The 20387-nt window shown below is 46.7% G+C and overlaps 6 protein-coding genes and 1 long non-coding RNA gene across 11 annotated transcripts; 3 read left to right on the top strand and 4 right to left on the bottom strand.

Moving 5' to 3' along the window:
* Positions 1 to 273: 273 nt before the first annotated feature.
* Positions 274 to 4029, bottom strand: ptpn2b (protein tyrosine phosphatase non-receptor type 2b). The gene is made up of 10 exons (XM_077590905.1): positions 3777 to 4029; positions 2466 to 2556; positions 2286 to 2386; positions 2123 to 2221; positions 1919 to 2056; positions 1628 to 1837; positions 1399 to 1563; positions 1176 to 1336; positions 809 to 883; positions 274 to 723 (listed from the first exon to the last, which is right to left on the bottom strand). Exons 1-10 carry the CDS (start codon positions 3831 to 3833, stop codon positions 702 to 704), a joined length of 1119 nt encoding a protein of 372 aa, XP_077447031.1. The 5' UTR covers positions 3834 to 4029; the 3' UTR covers positions 274 to 701.
* Positions 4030 to 4420: 391 nt separating this feature from the next.
* Positions 4421 to 7083, top strand: eif3i (eukaryotic translation initiation factor 3, subunit I). The gene is made up of 11 exons (XM_077590624.1): positions 4421 to 4570; positions 4803 to 4895; positions 5214 to 5301; positions 5388 to 5453; positions 5646 to 5795; positions 5871 to 5998; positions 6065 to 6175; positions 6241 to 6330; positions 6588 to 6661; positions 6720 to 6812; positions 6895 to 7083. The coding sequence occupies exons 1-11, from the start codon at positions 4568 to 4570 to the stop codon at positions 6974 to 6976; spliced, it is 978 nt and encodes a 325-aa protein (XP_077446750.1). The 5' UTR covers positions 4421 to 4567; the 3' UTR covers positions 6977 to 7083.
* LOC144067121 (uncharacterized) lies at positions 6487 to 9764 on the bottom strand. 2 transcript variants are annotated; one of them, XR_013297840.1, is made up of 5 exons: positions 9523 to 9762; positions 9111 to 9223; positions 8114 to 8257; positions 7972 to 8045; positions 6487 to 7001 (listed from the first exon to the last, which is right to left on the bottom strand). It is a non-coding gene; the product is annotated as an uncharacterized LOC144067121 (long non-coding RNA). The 2 variants fall into 2 exon arrangements; XR_013297841.1 differs by lacking the exon at positions 6487 to 7001 and adding an exon at positions 7269 to 7401 and having other exon boundaries at positions 9523 to 9764.
* A 179-nt stretch (positions 9765 to 9943) lies between these two features.
* On the bottom strand, positions 9944 to 12180 carry sh3bgrl3 (SH3 domain binding glutamate-rich protein like 3). Its single transcript, XM_077590627.1, has 3 exons — positions 11982 to 12180; positions 11258 to 11425; positions 9944 to 10925 (listed from the first exon to the last, which is right to left on the bottom strand). Exons 1-3 carry the CDS (start codon positions 12024 to 12026, stop codon positions 10860 to 10862), a joined length of 279 nt encoding a protein of 92 aa, XP_077446753.1. The 5' UTR covers positions 12027 to 12180; the 3' UTR covers positions 9944 to 10859.
* An 81-nt stretch (positions 12181 to 12261) lies between these two features.
* LOC144067115 (membrane progestin receptor alpha-B-like) lies at positions 12262 to 20308 on the bottom strand. Of its 4 annotated transcripts, none has more exons than XM_077590621.1 (4): positions 20252 to 20308; positions 16671 to 16936; positions 16467 to 16588; positions 12262 to 14406 (listed from the first exon to the last, which is right to left on the bottom strand). In XM_077590621.1, the coding sequence occupies exons 3-4, from the start codon at positions 16516 to 16518 to the stop codon at positions 13352 to 13354; spliced, it is 1107 nt and encodes a 368-aa protein (XP_077446747.1). In that variant the 5' UTR covers positions 16519 to 16588; positions 16671 to 16936; positions 20252 to 20308; the 3' UTR covers positions 12262 to 13351. The 4 variants fall into 4 exon arrangements, with proteins under 4 accessions (XP_077446747.1, XP_077446749.1, XP_077446748.1 ...); XM_077590623.1 differs by having other exon boundaries at positions 12262 to 14425; positions 20252 to 20307; XM_077590622.1 differs by lacking the exon at positions 20252 to 20308 and adding an exon at positions 17987 to 18179.
* Positions 15399 to 17094, top strand: tmem222b (transmembrane protein 222b). Its single transcript, XM_077590626.1, has 6 exons — positions 15399 to 15594; positions 15898 to 15982; positions 16190 to 16221; positions 16298 to 16394; positions 16478 to 16608; positions 16688 to 17094. Exons 1-6 carry the CDS (start codon positions 15476 to 15478, stop codon positions 16773 to 16775), a joined length of 552 nt encoding a protein of 183 aa, XP_077446752.1. The 5' UTR covers positions 15399 to 15475; the 3' UTR covers positions 16776 to 17094.
* LOC144067118 (uncharacterized) lies at positions 18323 to 19699 on the top strand. The gene is made up of 3 exons (XM_077590625.1): positions 18323 to 18482; positions 18560 to 18621; positions 18871 to 19699. Exons 1-3 carry the CDS (start codon positions 18460 to 18462, stop codon positions 19593 to 19595), a joined length of 810 nt encoding a protein of 269 aa, XP_077446751.1. The 5' UTR covers positions 18323 to 18459; the 3' UTR covers positions 19596 to 19699.
* Positions 20309 to 20387: the final 79 nt, after the last annotated feature.

A 20387-nucleotide genomic window follows, 5' to 3' on the forward strand; every position in this document is an offset into this window, starting at 1 on the left:
TTTTCCCCGCCGACTAACTGAAAGCGCTTGGCCCGTCGCCACGCCGCCTTTCCCAGAAGTCCGTCCCGCCCACGTCCGTAACTCTACACCCAAACAAATCAGTCTCACGCTCGAAATAGCGGAATGATAGAAACTCACGTGCACGTTTGCTTTCTTTTCAAGGGACGCATTAAATTCTAAAAGACATGGTTACGCGCATAACTTTTTGGGGGGCAAATGACGTAAAAGTATCATTCCCCGCAATTAAACTGAGCTAAATAAAAGGCCCAGACATTCTGTAAATTAAGCATTTTTATTAGACGATAACGGAGGGAAAAATTCATTGCCTCTTTTTTTTCTTCATCTAATTCTCTGTAACAAACTATTTAATTTACATATGTGACTTTTTTAAAAACAAAAAAACACTATGTACATGCCTTGGCTGCTTCAAGTACTTAGTTTTCTTATAAAAAATAAAACATTTCTCCCCAAAAATGTCTTCCCCAGCCCCCCTCCATCCTCCCAAAAATACACATCTAGAAATCAGAAGTCAGAGAATGCATAGTCCCTATTTCAGTCGGTATAAACGCTGCTGTGAATAATAAGGTTTTGAGAAATGCTGGTGTCTTCCTTTTTTTTTGTAAACCATTTTAAGAGGAACAAGAGATGCTGGCAAAGAAGTAGTACAGTGAAGTCGGTCTTTTCCCTGCCTGCTTTTTGGGTCAGGAGTCGCTAGTATTTGCTCTGTAGGAGATAAAGAAAAAAAGGAAGAGGAGAGTTTGAGACTGGCGGCTAAAGATAAAAAGAAAGACAAGTGTGCGTTGGTCACCTTTTGCGCTTCCTGTCGCCGTCGTTGGTCCTTTGGCTTTGGGAAACGGAGAAGCTGTTTTCCCTGCGTCGTTTGCTGCAAAAAAATCAGAAAGCTCGTCAAATACACTTTCATGGCGTCAGGCGCGGCCATCCCAAAATATTCCCGTGACCTCAAGGCAAAAAAACAAACAATTCCGCTCATGTGCTATATTTCTCTGAATTGGTTTAAAATGTAGAAAAAGTTTCTTTTTAAATAGCTCCTCTCTGACTCGCCGGCAGTTTCATAACCGCCATCGACCACATCCATTGTTAAATGACCTCATTTTCGATCATTCCGCGAACACAGTTTGATTACAAATATAGCGCCAGCGTCGACGGATACTGACTGCGACTGTGCGATGGCGTGTCCCCGTTCCGGCGACGGACCGGGCCTCTGGCGCTCGCCTTGGCCGCCGGCCGACTCGGCCCGCTGACCACCGTGGCGTCCCGGCGGCGAATTGGCGACAGCGGCTCTTCGTTCTTCCCCGGACGGCTCCCGCCGACGACTCTGCCGGTGATGAACCGGGCGTTTTTGGTGGCTCCCTCGACGGAGCCGTAAGCGGGCGTTACCTGCGCCGAGGCGTCTCCCCCTTCCATCCACTTGCTTCCCTCCAGGACGGCCATGAAGGAGAAGCGCAGTTGGTCTGGCGTCTGGATGAGACCCATGCGGAACTTGCGCATGTCCAGCAGGATTCGGACAATGTCCAACGGCGACGCCTCTTTTCGTCCGTCCGTCTGCCGAGACGAGAGCGCCCAAAAGTCTTGACGCGGGACGTGGCGGCGGAGCGACGGACCTCACCATCGCCAGACACGTGTCCACCAGCGAGAAGGTCCCCGAGCGGCCGATGCCGGCGCTGCAGTGCACCACGGCGGGCCCGTGGTCGGCGCCCAGGGCTCCCGACTCGCGGACCTTGGACAGGAAGTGGAGGAAGGACGCCGGCGACTCGGGCACGCCGAAGTCCGGCCACGTGGTGTAGTGGAAGTGGTGGATCTCCCTCTTCTCGCCCGTCTGTCAACACGCACGTGAAAGTGGGACCTTTGACCTTTTGAAATATTGAGAGAAATAATTTGTTCACTAAACAACACGGACACTCATGTTGTGCAACTCCAGCACTCTGGTGGTGTAGTAAGACTGGACGTCTTCGGAGCGCAGGGCCACCAGGAAGCGTGTGTCCTTAAACGGCGTTTCGCGCTCCTCGGCCGTCGGCCAGTACTGGGCGCACTTTTCCTGAAGGGCCAAGCGGACGTTCAAGCAAGCGTTTTGGAAATACTCTTACGGCAAGGAGTGGCTCACCGAGCCTTTCTCGATCACTCTGTTGAGCATGACGATGGCTTTGGTCTTTTGCTCCCAGATCATCAGCCAGAAGTGGCCACACGTGTTCCTGAGGGGACCCTGCGGACACGCAAACGCACGTTGGTTGGCCGCCCGGTGTCCCGGGAACGCTTCGCAAACGTGCCTGAGTCAATATGTAACATCTCTGCGCTTCTTCCATCACCACCAGGCTGGCGTTGATGTAGTCGTTGTCGGAGTTTTTCAGCTTCACCCGACTGTGGTCAACTAGGGGAGACAGCGCGAGGACGTCAGAAATGGGCTTAGTTCGGAGGCGAGCGCGCCGCGTCGTGCCGCGTACACCTACACGGGCTGACGTCTCGGTATCTGTTGCGGCTGCGGTTTTCAGGATACTTTGCCACTTTGTAGGAGCACTCGTGGGACTGACTTCGGATTTCCTGCAAAATGACAGAAAAAAATGATGGCTGTTGTCATATAGAGAACAGATAATGTTGTGGAAAGTGGTTATTGGCACCCCCAAAAAAACGCTTCTGAGGTTAGATGACTCACATTCCAAGATGGTGCCGTTCACACGGGAGCCAATGGAAGTAGCTCTGTACACTCTTATGTTTTTCGTTATTTACAGCCCTCCTATCTTTTTTTTTTATTACATTTTAATATTTCTTAATACATTCCTTTTTACTTTACTTTATACTTTAAGTTTTTACAACTTTCCTTGTTCCGTTAGCCTAGCTTCTTTCGGCTACTTCTTTTTTTGGAACCATTCAGCCATGCCTACGCTGTCACACACATGGGACTAGCTGTTACAATACGCAGCGGAAGGAGCAACACCTCGGTGCCGCCGGGGATTCGGAGCTGGACAAAAGTGCCGGGAGAAGAGGCAACGCTTCTGACCAACCGTTCCATCGTGGGATAAGATGGAAGAGCTGTCGGCGCTTACCAGCAACGGAGTCGAGGAGTTCTGCCCTGCTGCTGTTTTCTTCAGCTCCAGACTACTGAGGAACTGTGCGGATAAGCTTGGAAGAGTGACTCTGCATATTTTCAACCTCGGTCACAGTCTGCAGAAGTTCCCCATCTTGTGGAAGACTTCCTGTGTGTGGTTCCAGTTTGTTTCCATTTACTTTGATTTGCGTTGTACTTTTTGCTTTTGCTTTGTTGTTGTGCGGCCTTTGCGACTGTACTGTCTAACTTATAACTATGCCTTTTCTTGCTACTGTCACAATGAAATTTCCCGAATACGGGATGAATAAAGTTATCCAATCCAATCCAGTTACTGCTGCCTTTCAAAGTAAGGTTTTGTCAAGAATTTAAAGAGTGGCTGTTTTTTCATCCTCCATTTTATAACAACTTTGACTCCTTCCTTCCTTTTTACCATTTTTTGTGTCTTTACTCTTGCCTTATTTAATTTGGTTTAAAAAGTCTGTGCTTACCTTTAACCGGGTTTCTATTTACTGGCATTCTCATACTGCTATGAATCCTAAATTATAAAGTAACACGATACATGACTTTATTTTATTATTATTATTATATTTTGGAATTCAGACAGATTACAAACATTAAGCTTCAAGTGTTAAATGTTCCTCTTAACGTTCAAAAACAATTTTAAAAAAGCCAACTCTGACGTTGGCAACATGCTAATTCGGCTAACTCCACTTACCATGTACAATTTGTGCCACCGGCCCTCCGATTCAATGTCCTCAAACTCCCGCTCCATTTTCAACGAGGCGATGCCAGCGTAAGTATGTGTTCGGAGTATCTACCTCATAACTTCAGACTGCCGGGCAGCATTTTAAAAAAGAAAACAAAGGGCTTTTGTTTGTGTACGGGATGGAATTAAGTACAACTGGTAAGCTTTCTTTTACTCGTCGTCACTTTTTGCCCGATGACGTTGGAAGATGTGCGCGTGCGCAGAATGACCAAGGGGTCCTCGGCGCCTGTCAAATTTGACAGATCCGAGCGAACTGGTTCGGGATTTCCAGTCAGTACTCACAATAACAGTGATATAATATAGTAAGTTTTAATTTATTAGAACTGTCATTTTATCACATGTAGTTTATGTTTTAAAAAAAATAATGTGGCCGAAAAGCGGCCTTCTCATCAAACTAGTCGATATGTTTAGATTAATTGTCTCGTTTCAAAATATCGTTAACTTTTTTCATACTGAAATATACACAAAATTAAAATTTTTCGTTACCTTGATACTAACAATTTACGTACGTTTGCTTGATTATACAAGTGTAAAAAAAAAGAAGTACATTTTACTCCAATACGCTAGAGGGCGCAACTGTGTTTCTATAGGGCGCACAGTCAAATGTTTGCCCTGGACAAAATACGTCACTTCCTCTTCCGCCGTGGCTTCGCCGACTGATGCACGAGTGACTATTTTCTGCTTTTATTTTTGGTCCTGTTTCCTTTCCTACACCGAATTTTAACACTCGGTTGGCAAATATGGTTAGTAAATTCTCTCTGTTTAACGTTATTAGACTCGTGTCTTTCCCCGAATGCTTTACCTGACACTTATTTTGAGCGTGGCTAACATTAGCTCAACATTCCGGCAGCCGGTACGCTAATGGCTCGTTAATTGGACGAAGAATCAACAATGGCCGGAATTCGGAAAACATTCCTGAGCTAACATTGATTTTTGTCGCGTTTATGAACACTGACACGTATCTCCTCTCCGCAGAAACCTATTCTTCTTCAGGGCCACGAAAGGTCCATCACTCAGATCAAGTACAACAGAGAAGGAGACCTCATCTTCTCCGTGGCCAAGGACACGGTGAGTTTGGCAACTATAAAACTCATTTATAGACTCAAATTTCCAATGACTGCCATCCTATTAGCCATTTTCTTTCGTTACTAACATGAATCCTTGTATACGCACTTGCATACCAGTCATATTGCTTAGGGGAGCTCAAAAATTTGGTACAAATGAAATAAGCAGATCCAGTGTAGCGGCTTTGGGGACAACCCCAAGTTTTTAAAGGTTTTCTGTGGTTTATTTGAAATGGAGAGCACAGATAAAAAGTAAATATGACCTCAGCCTCACTTTTTGTGGAATCCTGCTTATTTGTTTGCTCTTTATTTTTCTCTCTAGGTGGCAAATGTGTGGTACTCCGTGAACGGCGAGCGTCTGGGCACCTACAATGGACACACGGGAGCCGTGTGGTGTGTCGACTGCGACTGTATCCTAACAGTTTTCACGTTATTGTTGTTTTGTAACATGACACGCTACTCCCGGTCGAAGCTTCCTTAACGGAACGTTCTTCAGGGGACACCAAGAACGTGTTGACGGGGTCGGCAGACAACAGCTGCAGGTTGTGGGATTGCCAGACGGGTAAGTTGTAGTTCAAACTTTTTTTTCCTGAGAACATAACTAGTCGTTTTACTCGGAGTATTGCATTCAAGTGTCCTTCCTTGCGGTAATTTAGTTTTATTCAAAAAGTGGTCTTTTTTTTAAATACGTGGTATCGGGACAGCATGAGATCAAGTCGGCCGTAAAGTGTTAACAATGTTGACGCCACGGCAGGTAAACAGCTGGCCCTGCTCAACACAAACTCGGCGGTCAGGACGTGCGGTTTCGACTTCAGCGGCAACATCATCATGTTCTCCACCGACAAACAGATGGGCTACCAGTGCTTCCTCAACTTCTTTGACCTGCGGGATCCACAGCAAATTGGTAGGAAGATTCCCGTCCGTCGGAACGGGTGGTTTTTGCAACGACGGGGGGGGAAAAAACAAGCTCTTTCCTCAGAGGACAACCAGCCGTACTTGACCATCCCTTGCAGCGAGCACAAGATCACCAGCGCCGTGTGGGGACCGCTGGGCGAATTCGTCATCGCCGCCCACGAAAACGGCGAGATCAACCAGTTTGCCGCCAAGGTGGGTCCCCCGCCCCCTTCCCCGTTGCGATCGCTCACGAGCGTGCGCGTCTTTGTCGCGGTGCAGTCGGGGGAGGTCCTGAAGAACATCAAGGAGCACAGCAAGCAGATCAACGCCATCCAGACGTCGGTGGACCTGACCATGGTCATCACGGCGTCCAAAGACAACACGGCTAAGGTGAGGCGTCCGTTTTCCCCGTGGCTCTGGAGTTGGCTTTCCCCAAAACTTTGGATGCTCCTCAGCTCTTTGACTCGACTTCCCTGGACCACATCAAGACCTTCAGGACGGAGCGACCCGTCAACTCGGCCTCCATTTCGCCCATCATGGACCACGTGAGTGTGCCGCCGCCGACGAATCGACCATCGTTGAGAGGCTTTGCAACAATTTTTGAAAGTCATTCTTTTTAGATTTCATGGAAAAATATCTTCATACCCATGAATGGAAAACAGATCTCCTTTTATCTTAAAAAAGATTTATAAGAGCAAAAATCAGTGTAAAAGTTTCTCATTTTATTTTGAAATCAAAAATACAGTACATCTCCAGGAAATGATTAGCGTTCTTGTGGTTATTTTAAATTTCTGCGATTCAGGTGGTGATGGGCGGCGGACAAGAGGCCATGGAGGTGACCACCACTTCCACCAGGATCGGAAAGTTCGAGGCCAGGTGAGAGCGAGCACGTGCGTGGCGTGCGTGGCCTCTGCTTGACCTTTTGATCCCGTAGGTTCTTCCACGCCGCCTACGAAGAGGAGTTTGGCAGAGTCAAGGGACACTTTGGACCCATCAACTGCGTGTCCTTCCACCCGGACGGCAGGAGGTGAGCCCACGGCCACGGACGGCGTGGTGTCGCGTCCTCCGCCTCATTCGCTGTGCCTTTTCTCTCCACCGACGCCTTCCAGTTACAGCAGCGGAGGAGAGGACGGCTACGTGAGGATTCACTACTTTGACCCCCACTACTTTGACTTTGAGCTGGAAGTGTGAAGCGTCCCGGCCAAGCCTTCGCCACCTGTTTTACAAAACAAAACACTTTTGCTGCATTCGGACCGGACACCGTTTCTACCACGTTTAACTAAACGACTTGATCCTAATATGGTGCGTGTGTCATTTGTTTTTCCATTTATTACAAAGTCCAAAAGGCAAAACCACCATTGATTCCCACATCCTTCAAGTTCTCACTCTTCAACTCAAATGGGTACTATATATAGTGGAGCACCAACTTACCATACAAAAGATAATGCGTTGGATTCCCCACCTCCTCCACCTAGTCACGTTTCCCTTGGCGCACACAGTGAGTATGCGCCTACCGCTGAGTGGATGCTGGTTCGCGTCCCGCAGACGTACTCTTAGTGCCTCTCCCCGCCTTCGGCGGGGAGAGCCACCTGCGACAAAAGACTAATTACCTTTTACTAAAAAAAACTAAAAATTAAATTTTACATTTAATCATTACATCAAAATTTGTTAAAATAATTGGCCTAAAAATTTAAAAGACACTGGCTGTTACCTAGGATTTCAAATAAGCCACCCAAAAAGTTTGATTGGACACGACCATGCTGAGTAGGGAGGCGGCTTGCACACTTAGCCATATTACTCGAGCGCCCTCTTACCAAAAACACTTAGCCAGTCGAAGTTTAGTGGGAAGGTGCGAGGGCCCTTTAGCACACACAGTAGAGTATATGCCTACCATGGAGTGATTGCTGGTTCGAACCCCGCAGAGATACTCTTGGTGCCTGCGACAAAAGCCTAATTACCTTTTACTAAAAAAAACTTTAAACATTTTTAAATTTTACATTTAGGTCATTACACCAACATTTGTTAAAATAATTAGCCTACAAAATCAAAAGACCTCCTGCTCCTCTTCCACATTGTCCAATGCATCTTTCATGGCACAAAGACAATTATTCCTCAACACTGCATAAGATGACGACATTTTTGTCCTACGACGCTAATATCTTTACGGTGGCGACACGGTTTTCAACCTGGCATGACGAAGGCGGTGGCGACGTGCATCTGTCCCAACTGCTCCTGCGGCCGGTCAGCCAGCTCTTCCCGACTGGACATGAATGACAAAGGTCACGCAACCAAAGTGATGATGTCGACGACGATGACAGTCGGACTTACAGATCAATGAGGATTTGCCCTCCGGCAAAGTCGTCCGCCTGCATCTGCGGGAGCCGTCCAAAAGCATGACCGTGTCAGCCTCCGCTCACTGGGGCGCCGGAGACTCCTGGATGAAGGCGCAATCCGGGGTGCGACGGTACGAGTCTGTCAACAAACAAGGCAAGGTGTGAACTTGTGGGGAATACAATAAAGTCAAATATGACTATTATTGCTCAAATGCCTCACAATGCGTTTTTTATTTTTAAAGAAAATAGCCTTACTATACATGGTCATTTTTTTTTAATAAATAAAAGCCTTACTATACATGGTCGTTTTTTAAGAAAAATGCCTTACTTATACATGGTCATTTTTAAATAAATAAACGCCTTACTATACATGGTCGTTTTTTTAAGAAAAAAGCCTTGCTATACTATGTAATTTTTTTAAAGAAAAAAGCCTTACTATACTATGTCGTTTTTTAAGAAAAATGCCTTACGATACTATGTCATTTTTTTTATGAATAAAGCCTTGTTATACATTGTGTCATGTTTTTACGGAAAAAAGCGTTTTTTTTTTTAAGAAAAAAAAGCCTTACTATACTATGTCGATTTTTTAAGAAAAAAAAGCCTTACTTTACTATGTCGTTTTTAATAAATAAAGCCTTGTTATACATTGTCATTTTTTTTACGAAAAAAAAGCCTTACTATACCATGTCGTTTTTTAAGAAAAAAACCTTACTTTACTATGTCGTTTTTTTTAAAGAAAAAAGCCTTACTATACTATGTCGATTTTGAAGAAAAAAAGCCTTACTATACTATGTCGTTTTTGAAGGAAAAAAAGCCTTACTATACTATGTCGTTTTTTTAAAGAAAAAAGCCTTACTATACTATGTCGTTTTTGAAGGAAAAAAAGCCTTACTATATTATGTCGTTTTTAAAGAAAAAAAGCTTAATATACCTGGTCATTTTTAAGTTTAAAAAAGCCTTAGTAGACAAGGTTATTTTTTTAAAAGCCTTACGTTACATGGTCCTTTTCCGCCTGCCATTTTATGGCGTGGTCTGAGTCCTCCGGCCCACTAGACGGCGATGTCGGTTTGATGGTATTTGGCATCTCTTCGCCGGGTTAGGGTGACTAAAGAAAGGACATATGAACGAGATAAATCATCAATTTAGCATTAGTAAACATGGGACAAACTTGCATTATTCACATTGAACTAACGGTTTAATGTTGACATTCTTTCGCTGGTTAGCTTTCTAATTGGCTGCAAACGTTGCATTCATATGAGATGCTAGCTTAGCACGCAAGCTAGTTAGCAGCAGGTTAAAGCCGGCTAGCTTAACCGTTCAACATCGCACTTTAAGGACCTTCGCCCCGCCAAAGGCCGTTAAAGACATTTACATGAGTGGGGAAGCAAGGGAGCCGATATTTACCGTCGTAGTAATTGCAAACTTTCTTCTTTGTTCCTTCGACGGCGCCATGTTGCACTTTCTCCTTTCTTTGGCCTCGCATCGGTTCCCGTGATTGCTTGATTGGAAGGTTCCGAGCCAAAGGCGGAGAATGTTAGCACCGCCCGGCTGGGAGACGCCATTCGATAAAACAGTGCAGTGCAATTAGCACTAAAAAAACAACAACTTTTTTTTTCATAAACCATTTCGCAACTTTAGCTTATCAACACCAACAACAGTCAAACTAAGGGAACCTCCTACTCTTGCGTTGGCTCTAAAGTTAATGCATGAATCAACTTACTGGCTACCATTGACGACGACAGACGTCCAATCCATTTGGACCGACGTTTTTCTTACGTCATCACGTTTAAGAGTTATAAAGAAAAAGCGCAAGCATCCCAAAAGCTTGATTCAACTGCATTTTTATTTCCGCGGCCGATACGTGACAATCTTCTCGGAAGATAACAGCATTGTATTCCCTATTTTCTTCGACTTGTTTTGATTTGGGCCAACGGGAATTGGTCCAAAAAAACAAACAAACAAACAAACAAAAAAGACCGAAGACATGGAATGTGATGGGAATGCGTGCACGTCCACAAACAACCTTACGTAGATACAAATCAAACGTGCAAACATTGTGAACAATAAGAGCGGTCCTCCCGCCGTATCCCAAATGTGGCGACTCGGAATCGGGTTGAAATGTATCTCGATTTTCTAATCGGAAAGTCAATACAGAAAGAATGTACGGGTCCGTTGAAACACGCCAACCTGGTACGGCATTCGCCTTTCGGCGCAGAAGGTCCTACAACGGTCACGGAGAACCGGCATCTAACACTTTTTTTGGTCCTTTTCAATCGACAATACAACACAGTGGAAATAAGAAGAAACACTTGTTACATTCAGAACCATAACAAGTATTTTTTTTTCTTCACATTCTTAGCCTGTCTAACAGACAATTTAACAGCCGGAATGCTTCCAAACAAACATCCTCAAATTCAGTCTTTACCTCTTGTAACTCCAAAGTGGTACAAAAAAAAGCTACAATGAGATAAAAGGTAAGAAATGAATCAAACTTGAAGCAGTTGCCAATTGTCTCGATCCTGAATTTTAAGTGGATGGTGAATATGTTTGTCTTTAAAGCGCAAAGTGGAAATGTACGGACGTTAAGACTGAACGATTGGTTTTAAGACGAGTTTGGTGGACAGCTATGCCCAAACAAAGACGAATTTTCAGGAGATTTGGCATTGTTCGATATGGCATGTGAGGAGAGTCGGCGTCAAAGGGGGGGGGGAATCGGGGTGGTCGACGGACAGACGGCCCGTTCACGGCAGTTTGAGGAACTGCTCCACCGCGTCTGCCTCCACCGCCTCCGAGAACATTTCGTAATCCTGCAAACACAATAAGTTACAGCGATGTCGGACCCCCCAAAAAAGCGCCTCAGGAAATTCCGATTTTGAGGCTGCGCCGATCTTTTCCTCAATTGGAAGCAATTCACGAATCCCTTTTTAGAAATGTATAAATCGGTTGCACAGCACGAAACAAGGTAGCAAACAAATGAGGTCAAAATATATGGTTTCAAATAACATTAAAATTGGATATTCAATGAGATAAATGGAGTGATCTTGCTCATTTTTTTTGCCGTCAGTGGCAGCCAACGAGTTGACAGGCATTTTCCGGTTTTGAAAGGTCACCATGGGATCGGTCGACGGCATTTCCTCACCCCGCAGTACTGGTCCTCGTTGAAGAGCTGCGGCGGGACGGCCGTCTGATTCCCCGCTTTTTGGCGCATCTCGTCGCGCATCTCGCCTCCCACTGAGATGTCCACCAGCTCGTATTTGATGCTTTTGCTATCCAGGATGCGCATCACTTCCGCCTGTTGGGACTTTATCTAAAAACAAAAACAAAACAGGAAGTCAAGTGTGGTTAAGATCGTGATCACGTGACGAGTACTACCTCCTAGAAATGACTTCAACCAGGCGTTTGCTACATTTTCAAATATTTTATTTCAATAAATGTTCTAAACCCTGAATGACCATTCAGTCATGCAATGCCCCGCTAATTCTTATTTTTTTGGACATCAATTGCCGTCTATACCAAAGAAGAGAATGATTGGGTGGGTTGGGGGGTCTGGACTCTGTTCGCCCTATTTTAACGCAGCCCCTGCCACCCGTGGATCATTTTATACAGGTATTATGAAGCAATTGCAAACTTTCGCGCTTAAAATTAAAATACAGCGGCGTCGTTAGTCTTTTTCCACGAGTAATAAGTAAGTTAAATGGCAAAAAAAACAACTAAAAAACACAGCAAACAACTCGTGCTACTGCCGCTGTCCGCCAGGAAGCTAGCGAGGAAGCTGGGTGTGTCTAGTGCGACGCTCGCTGCTTATTTCACCGGAAAAAAACACACAAAAACCGGCTTTATTAACGCTTGGCAAAGCCACTCACCGTCCGCGAGGCAGTCACTGTGGTGTAGTAAAGTTTAATTGCCATTTTTTTCCTTGTTAATTGTTCGCCTCGTCTGCGGTGGGACGGTGCTCGCCTCGAAGTGCTGATCACGTGATCACGTCAAGCCGAACGCGGAAGAAAGTGCCGTGCAACGGAAGTGTTTGACTTTCAAAATAAGAACATTTTGGCTTCATTAGAACTTGTGGTTCATTTGATGGCACTAAAACATGACGAGGACGATTTTTGTGAATGTCAGGCAATGAATTGAACTCTTAAAAAATAACCGGAGTGTTAGATTTTATTGATTTCATTCACATATTTAGCTTTCATAAAAATTGTATTAATATATTGTTTCTATAAATCTTTCAAAAGTAATGATTAAAAAAGACAAAGTGCTTGCTTTGAGCTATTTCTTTCCAAATTCACTTAAGGTTTAACCCTTTATAGACCCAGTGACTATTTTGATAATATATATACACACACACACACTTTAATCCCGAAAATACCTGGCATCCACAGACAACTACACAGTTGGTTTTAACATTAAAAGACTATAAAAAGACAACTTTTCGACCAATCTATTATCTTGAAAAACAATGCCCCTAAGTCCCCAGTTGATGCATTGGCATCAAAACACCGGGCGTCCATGTGCAAATGTCACGCGGAGGCCACGCCGGGCTGGAAAAGGCTGCCATGGCGACCGAACAAGAAGAGGCTGGCCAGCCGGCGCCATGTGCTGCATGCCAAGATGGCACTCGGACCACTCGAGAATGGCCACCGCAAGAAATGCCGTGTCTTTTGCTTGTTTCGCAAAACTTTGGGTTTAGCGAGGGCACGCAAACCAAAGAGCGGCGGGCTTTCGGTTGGAATTTCGAGACGTCCGCAAGGCAAAAACGCACGTGGAAACAACACAAGAGAATAGTTTGGGCTGTTACGAAACATTCCCGTGACTGAAAACCATCGACCCGGACAACGCCGGACATTGGGCTTTGTGTGGGTGTTATTTCAAATAACAGTCCATTCGAAGGCACTTTGGGTGGGATTTTGCTAGCGTTGCGCCAATAACGACGTGGTAAGGTGCTAAATGCCATTACCGGGGAGAAGTATTATCGTACCGAGTCACGTCAAAGCGGAACTTTGGGTGACGGTCAAAACGGATTGGACTTATTGTGCGACGAGTTAACGAGGAAGCGGCCCGCAAATTCGAGTGAGCTGAAATCACTGCCAATGCCCCAAAATGTGCAGAAAGTGCCGTCCAGGTACCCTAAAGTTAAAGAAAAGTCTCCCGTTTTGATTTTCATGGGCATCCAATTCCCTCGGAGAGCGAGGAGCGGTCGCCGACGCTCCGTCCAATCCGCCGGCTTCCCGTTTCACTTGGACTTGGCCTGGGCGTCCAGCAGGTCCCTGGCCTTCTTGAGCATGAAGGCCGCGATGAGCAAGCACACCAGCAAGGTGACCCCGTAGAGGGCGACGGAGAGCGCCGCCTCGTCGCCGCGGTGCAGCCGCGCGTACACCTGCCGCCGGCCGCCGTAATCCAGCAGCGAGGCGCGGATCTGGCACACGGTGCAACAGGAGAGCAGGACGTGGAAGAGCTGGTGGCCCTGGCCCAGGAAGTCGCAGTCGCCGGGCCAGCGGCGCTCCAGCACGGGGAAGGCGAAGAAGACGGCGCAGGCCAGGAAGAAGGCCATGTGGGCCAGGTGGTACGCCGCCGCCGCGTCGGCCCGGCCCGACGCCAGCCCGTGCGCCACGGGGCCGATGTCCCAGGCGTAGGCCAGGGCGGAGGGCACCACCTGGCCCACCTTGCGCACCCACGGCGGCAGGCTGTGGTTGCGGTACTTCCCGTAGCAGCAGCCCAGGCACGAGAGGCAGCTGAGCGCCGCCGCCACGGGCAGGAAGACCCCGCCCAGGTGCCGGGCGTAGCCCTCCTCGGCGGCGTAGTAGTAGTGCGCCGCCGCGCTGCCGTACTGGTACTGCGCCACGCCCACGTAGTCCAGGAAGAACAGGGCGTAGTGGGTGGCCTCCGACTCGCTGCCCAGGAGGTGCGCCGCCACGCTCCACGCCGTGTAGTTGAGCGCCGACAGGATGAGGAGGAGCAGCGGCCAGGCGTGGCGGTCCCGCCTGGGGTCCGCCCTCTGGGCCGCGCGGCCCGCCTCGCCCAGCAGCACCAGCAGGGCCAGCGAGTGCGTCCAGATGTTGACCGTTTCGTTGTGGCGCCGGAAGGCCGACAAGAAGTAGTACCTCCAGGGTTGGTGGAGCGGCCGGTAGCCGGCGCGGACGTAGCGCTCGCGGAAGAAGTAGGGCACCTCGGTGTCGCGCAGGGTGCCTGGCGGCGGCGGCGATGGGCGGGGGATCCGCTCAGGCTGCCGCCAGCTGACAAAGAGGCCACCCGTTTGCTCCATCGCCGACGGTGTCCAATTCCTTTGGACTGGGAGGGGCAAATGAACCTGGTTTCACAAAATAGCAACAACCCAAGCTCGAGTAAATGTTAAAAAAAGTCATAAAATGTCGTTTTTGGAGTGTATACGTCTCTTGCGACCTCGCTCTTTGGATGCCATTGACGGCAATAGACGTCCAATCCGTTTATGGCCGTCAATGACTTTTCGACGGGGAGCTAATTATGCTAATAATAATTTGGAAAGGAGCTTCACCTTCCCTAAAAGTGACAATACAGTCAATAATACGAGTCTTTCTGGTTATTTTGTTAAAAAAAAATGCTCTTGTGAAATGTCCAGGTAAACGCAAGACTCCGCCCTCTAACCCTCGGGGCAGGCATTTAATTGAGTCTTAATTCAATATAGAACCATTCATTTCGCATTTTGAAAATAGTTTGAAGTCAATAGCGAGGCGAAATTAAATTGAGTCTTTTTTTTTTAGTTTAAATTGAAAGTGTACAAAAGTGGAGCAATCCTGTCTGACGTCGTGATTGTCATTCAAGTGCGAAGAAGTTGTGAAAAGTTGCTTCTCTCGGCACGTCTTGCTATCCGAGAGGTTTAAACGAGCTCGCGTTGGACTTGATTTAACGTCAAGAAGTTTTTTTTTCCTCACCGTGTCCGCGACCCTTTTCCGCGTCTTCCTCGCTCGGATGACAAAACTCGAGGAAAAAGAACCAAATGTGTCGGAGGTGAGCCTGGCGTCAAGCTGCCCGACAAAAGGGAAGCGGAAAACCCGGTGGAAAGGCTTCGCAAAATAAAAGCTGGTGCGCGTTTTACATAGTTTAAAAGTAAAAGTGAACGACAAAGTCCAGGCTACGGCGAAAGCCGCTCCGTGCAGCTGACGTGATTTAATTTGGATATAAATAAACACAAACATAACAGAGTACTTTATGCCTCTACTTTGCATTGGCTCAACATCCATTTCATCGACTCTCGGGTTTCTAATGACGTCGGAGTTTTATTGTATACGTCAAACGGAAGCTTCGCACCGCGTGCGTTCCCCCAACCTGACGAAGTCGTAGGCGGGACGACTGACAAGTTGTTTCCCCTCCTAAGGTGGCCATGGCGGACTCCACCGAGAAGGAAAGCGCGAAAAACTATCAAATTGCGTCGGAGAGGATTAACCCAATAGCCGGTCGCTTTCCTCATTGTATCGTATGGACGCCCATTCCCGTGTTGTCGTAAGTTCGGTCTCGCTAGCGCCCTCCGCCTTGTGCTCGCCGGCTTCATTGGGGCAAAAATGCCCGGATGTAGCGCGTAGTGACAGGCACGTTAGCTTGGCAAGCTAGCTGTCAAACCTATAGTACCGTTTTCTTGACTACGTTATATCGAAGTAATAATTTCTCTCTTTTTGTATCCTTACCAGCCCAGTGTTTTCTTTTTCTGTAGTAGCAATTCATATAAATAATGAATAAAAAACTCTACTACACACGCATTAAAGCGTAATACTTCATATAATGTGACTATTTGGATTGTTTTGCCAGTTGGCTGTTTCCATTAATTGGACACATGGGCATCTGCACGTCAACTGGAGTCATCCGAGACTTTGCCGGACCCTATTTTGTCTCCGTAAGTAACTTCTTTTCCATCCATGGATCAAATGAAAAGAAATGCTCAATTGTATGATAATATTCGATTTGATATGGGGGAAAACTAGCATTTTCTGCTCCCATACGAACCACTGGATACAATCGTCCCTGGAACATCATTATTGCTTGCAATTTAAACAATATAAAGTTGCATTGGTTGAAGATAACATTGACCCCTGTTTTGCAGGAGGACAACATGGCTTTTGGGAAACCGACAAAGTGAGTCAACGTCGGGGATTCCCCTCGACGGCGTTACTTTTAACAGCGCGCTGTTGTTTGGATTGGATAACTTTAGGTACTGGATGCTGGATGTCAGCAAAGTCTACGCCGGCGGCTCGGGCGCCTGGGATTCGGCGGTGCACGACGCTTCCGAGGAGTACAAGCACAGGATGGTCGGTTCGAGAGCTTCGGCTCGTATTTGAAAGCGCGTCTGATTAGACCGTATGAAAATGAAGAGCACCTACTTTGCCGGCAGCACAACCTGTGTTGCGACAACTGCCACTCGCACGTGGCCATGGCGCTCAACCTGATGCGCTACGACGACAGCGCCTCGTGGAACATGCTCAAGCTCTGCCTTCTGCTGCATCTGCGCGGGAAGAACATCAGGTAGCCATGGACGGACCTCACCTTTACGTCTTTTTCTTTTATGTTTTTTTTAGGCGCCTCACCTTTCCCCTCTTTCTAGCTGCGCCGGCTTCCTGAAAACGTGGCTGCCTTTCCTCACGCTGGTCGCCGTCGCCGCCACCGTGGCGCTCGCCGTCCACCTGCGGTGACCCATCCGGCTTTTGGATCTCGGACTCGGCCGCGACTGCTCCCGTGCCTTCGCCGTCCATTCGGTACTTGGCTCGCTGCCTCGGGGGGGAAGGCGGGCGGGGCGGCGGCTTCTATTGGCGCCCGCGTCTACTTGAGGGGGTGCTGTCATTGTCGGCTATCTCTGGAAAAGAATGCCAAAGTGAAAAATGTTTCTTTTTAGCCGGGCCCACGGACATCTATCGCCGTCAATGGCAGTCGAATGAGTTCGCGCACCTTAGATACGGACATTGACGGTTAAAAAAATGTCAATTCAATGCTTTTTTGCAGGGTTGTTTTTTATGTTTGATATCTTTTTTTGGGGGGGGGGTCCCTGCAGTGCCTTGGGGTAACCAGGAGGCGGTCGGTCAAGAATGCCGAGACCAAAAGTGGGTTGGCGGGGGCGGGGCTATCAATATTTTGGCTTCCAAAAACGCTCTAATCCTTCGACGCCGAAGCCTGCCAGCTACTCTGTCAACAAGAATGTATTGATCAACATGTATACTAATAAACAATTTATTACTCTTCTCGATGCTTTGGGAATTGAATGGCACTTTTTTTAAAAACAACATGGATATAATTTTGCTTTTTTTAAGTATTATCTTACTCAGCAATATAAGGCATTCTCTCTTTTTTTTTTTTTTAATATTTTGTTTTTGACTACCTCAGCTAATTTAGCGATGTAAAGTACCAAGCATTTTTTGGGAGCAGCTCCTCAAAACAGTTGAATCCCATGAAAATAATTCATATCAATGAAAAATAAAATGCGTGTATATATTTATGTCAAGTTCTCTCTACTCTCTTCAAATTTTGCCCCGATCTTTTCACAGCAGTAACAACTCAAATCCTTCCAGTTTACAATTTTATTGAAGTTTATGGTGATAGGAAGTGATTAGGTTGAAAACCTTAAAGAAAGGGGGAAAGAAGGAAGCATGTGACATCATTCAAGTTACTATGGTGATCAAAGTGTTGCTCTTGAGTTTACTAATAACATCTTGAATTTACTACAGAGAAGCAGGGAAGTGAATGGGTACATTAACTGATTGAGTAAATCAAACACAAATATTCACTTTACAGAGATAGGTCATAAGAGTAATCCAAGTTAAGGGAAAATACAAAGAATGCAACTTATGGTTGTGAGAAACAAATTAAGCATCAATCAGCTGGCATCTAGGTGGTACTTATTTTATCCTACCAGTTGCGTGTGATCGGGTCTGAAGGGTATTCCTTGCTCCTTTCAAGGCTGGACTCTGAATTTTTATATCCTGGCTCATGCCTTATGATCTCAGGCAGGAAATGAGGTGAGGTGACTTTGATTTGGGTTCTCTTTTCTGCCCCCTGTTGGCCTGGAGGAGGGGCAGACATATCTTCTCCAGGTGTTGACTTGACAATTTAAGAAAAAAAGAGGATTTGGCCAACAGACTGACAACCTATTCTAAAGTGATGAAACGATTGGCTACTGACGGCGCTCCACGTCCAATCCATGTTGAAGGGGAGGGGCCAATGCACACCTGTGGGCTCTCACCTTGATGAGGTGGCATGGTTCAAAAGCGTGGCGCTCGCCAGAATTGGTAGTCCAGCGCAAAGTTAGCAGCTTCCAATTTGCCTTTTGAGGCTTCTGTTACTTTGAGGCACGCTACCTGCCTGCCTGGTGACCTGCCTGCACACATGGCTTGTGGAATTTATTTGGGGTAAGACCAAAAAAAAGTAATAATAATGACCTTGCTGCCATGTGTCCAAATGCCTAAGTTATGTTGTGTGTGTGCAGGATCTTGCTGGTTTATTTGCTTCAAGCAGAACATGTTATCTGCTCGTGGGCTTCTCAAGAAGGTAACCTTTTGATTCCTCTTACTTTTTTTAAAGCCAACTTTTCCAAGCCTGACTGGAGTCTAAAGTGTTTTAGAAAATTAACAATGTCATTTGGTACAAATTTTACTTGATTCTGAATATGGTCACGAACTAAAGCGACCCTTCTTAAAAATAAAAAAAACAAGCTAACGTTGGCAACAAGCTAGCACTCCCCTGAAATGTACATATTAGCTCGCATGCTCTAAAAGATGATTGCATTTTGTTTTGAAGTTCAAGGCAAGACGTACGTCGGCTATGGCCAATACGGCGATCGTCATCTGAGACGCAACGAGATGCTTCCCCAGAATAATTTCAGACAAGCGGCCCTGGCTAAGGCCGTGGCGCAAAGCAGCAGCGACGGATTCTCTTGGGCCGACGGACTAGCCAAACCTCGAGCCGGTTACTCGTCGCTCAAGGTGGTTCGACCGCGCCCCGCGGCCGTGCCCAGAAAGGCCATGTACAAAAAGGCTGAGCGGCCTTACCTTTCGTCGGTCGTGGTGAGTTCTGGCTCCGTGAGCAGACACCACCAGCAAGCCTCCCACCCGACTGGAAGAAAGGACGCGGGACTTGAGAAAGGCAAAGGCGCTGAGCGCTCATCCACTTCTCATCTTCCCGGCTACGGCAAGCGAAAGTTCTTGGCCGGCATGCGGACATCCGCCAAAGGCACCGCCTCCAAAGTCCCGATCGGTCAAGAGGTGGACAGACGGAAGCAAGTCGGCTTGAAGTACAACCGACGCAAGATTAGTGTCCTAAGTCCACGGCAATGGCGTCAGTGGCCGGAGGCCGACAGACGACTCTACTCCCCCATGGACGTCCTGATCATCCCCGAGCGCTACGGCGGCTTTCCCATTCGGCGCCTGAAGGACCCCGAGCCTCCGAGGGTGGCCCTCGGCAGGTCCGCCGCTCGCCATCTGAGACCGGAGACCAAGTGGACCAGAGTCAAGCTGCGATTCTGAACGTTTCAACCGCCGTGCCAAGACAATCCATTGGGTTTTCCCCCCTTTTGGACAGATTTGACAATTGCTGTTTTGGAGAATAATAAAATGTACACTCGATCCTACTTTTTATTACTGTCATTTTCATTTAGAAAAAAACTAAAGTGGGTGGGTTAACCCCAACTTTGAATCCTTTAAAGTGAAACCGGGCTATTTTTGGTCATGAATCTAACCCCAATAATGATCTGATATTGAGCAAATGTGCCCTGCGTGTAATTGGCCATAGTACTAAAATATTCGGACGTTAAAGTCTATTTGTTCACATGGATTGAACATCGAATGCCATCAATGAGTTAATGACTGACAAAGACCTTTAAAATGTGTTTCTTGGCGATATGGTTCTTTAATACAATGTGGAAAGCTGTTTTAAAACTGCGGGAAATGGTTGCAAACAAAATACCGTCTGCTTTATCAAAATATGCACTTCTAAACAACTTCCACGTTATTGGCTAATAGCTAACTGCTAGCAAACAACTCGCTAGCCATAAAACGTGAGCGGAAACTGGAACTTTGTCCTCGTTCCTTTTAAGGGTAACGTGTTCAAACTACGAACGCGTATAAAACACCATAAATAGTGAACATTTTATCGTTTTTAAATTGAAGTAATTGACTCTTACCTCGAAGTGTTGTGATACTCCATGTGATTGTTTTTTCCTCGGTGCAACTTGGATGATTTCAATACTGCTATAGCGCGACACCGCCCCCTAGTGGCCGGGGTGGGGGTAAGCCTAACTTGAAACTTGTTTAGCGTGT

The sequence above is a fragment of the Stigmatopora argus genome, chromosome 21 (assembly GCF_051989625.1).
Source record: "Stigmatopora argus isolate UIUO_Sarg chromosome 21, RoL_Sarg_1.0, whole genome shotgun sequence".
NCBI lineage: Eukaryota > Metazoa > Chordata > Actinopteri > Syngnathiformes > Syngnathidae > Stigmatopora > Stigmatopora argus.

Bases quoted from the DNA above. Each gene is read 5' to 3' on its own strand.
- ptpn2b (XM_077590905.1), bottom strand. From the start codon at position 3,833: ATGGAGCGGGAGTTTGAGGACATTGAATCGGAGGGCCGGTGGCACAAA. The intron at 2,557-3,776 runs GTAAGTGGAGTT...GTCATTTTGCAG, and splicing joins GGTGGCACAAATTGTACATG to GAAATCCGAAGTCAGTCCCA. The intron at 2,387-2,465 runs GTAGGTGTACGC...TGTCTCCCCTAG, and splicing joins ATACCGAGACGTCAGCCCGT to TTGACCACAGTCGGGTGAAG.
- eif3i (XM_077590624.1), top strand. The intron at 5,454-5,645 runs GTAAGTTGTAGT...ACGCCACGGCAG, and splicing joins GTTGTGGGATTGCCAGACGG to GTAAACAGCTGGCCCTGCTC. The intron at 6,331-6,587 runs GTGAGTGTGCCG...TCTGCGATTCAG, and splicing joins TTTCGCCCATCATGGACCAC to GTGGTGATGGGCGGCGGACA.
- sh3bgrl3 (XM_077590627.1), bottom strand. From the start codon at position 12,026: ATGGCAATTAAACTTTACTACACCACAGTGACTGCCTCGCGGACG. The intron at 11,426-11,981 runs GTGAGTGGCTTT...TTTTGTTTTTAG, and splicing joins CAGTGACTGCCTCGCGGACG to ATAAAGTCCCAACAGGCGGA. The intron at 10,926-11,257 runs GTGAGGAAATGC...TTGTGTTTGCAG, and splicing joins ACGAGGACCAGTACTGCGGG to GATTACGAAATGTTCTCGGA.
- LOC144067115 (XM_077590620.1), bottom strand. From the start codon at position 15,335: ATGGATGTTGAGCCAATGCAAAGTAGAGGCATAAAGTACTCTGTTATG. The intron at 14,426-15,026 runs GTGAGGAAAAAA...TTGTGAAACCAG, and splicing joins GGAAAAGGGTCGCGGACACG to GTTCATTTGCCCCTCCCAGT.
- tmem222b (XM_077590626.1), top strand. From the start codon at position 15,476: ATGGCGGACTCCACCGAGAAGGAAAGCGCGAAAAACTATCAAATTGCG. The intron at 15,983-16,189 runs GTAAGTAACTTC...CCTGTTTTGCAG, and splicing joins CCGGACCCTATTTTGTCTCC to GAGGACAACATGGCTTTTGG. The intron at 16,222-16,297 runs GTGAGTCAACGT...GGATAACTTTAG, and splicing joins GCTTTTGGGAAACCGACAAA to GTACTGGATGCTGGATGTCA.
- LOC144067118 (XM_077590625.1), top strand. From the start codon at position 18,460: ATGGCTTGTGGAATTTATTTGGG. The intron at 18,483-18,559 runs GTAAGACCAAAA...GTGTGTGTGCAG, and splicing joins GCTTGTGGAATTTATTTGGG to GATCTTGCTGGTTTATTTGC. The intron at 18,622-18,870 runs GTAACCTTTTGA...TTTGTTTTGAAG, and splicing joins CTCGTGGGCTTCTCAAGAAG to TTCAAGGCAAGACGTACGTC.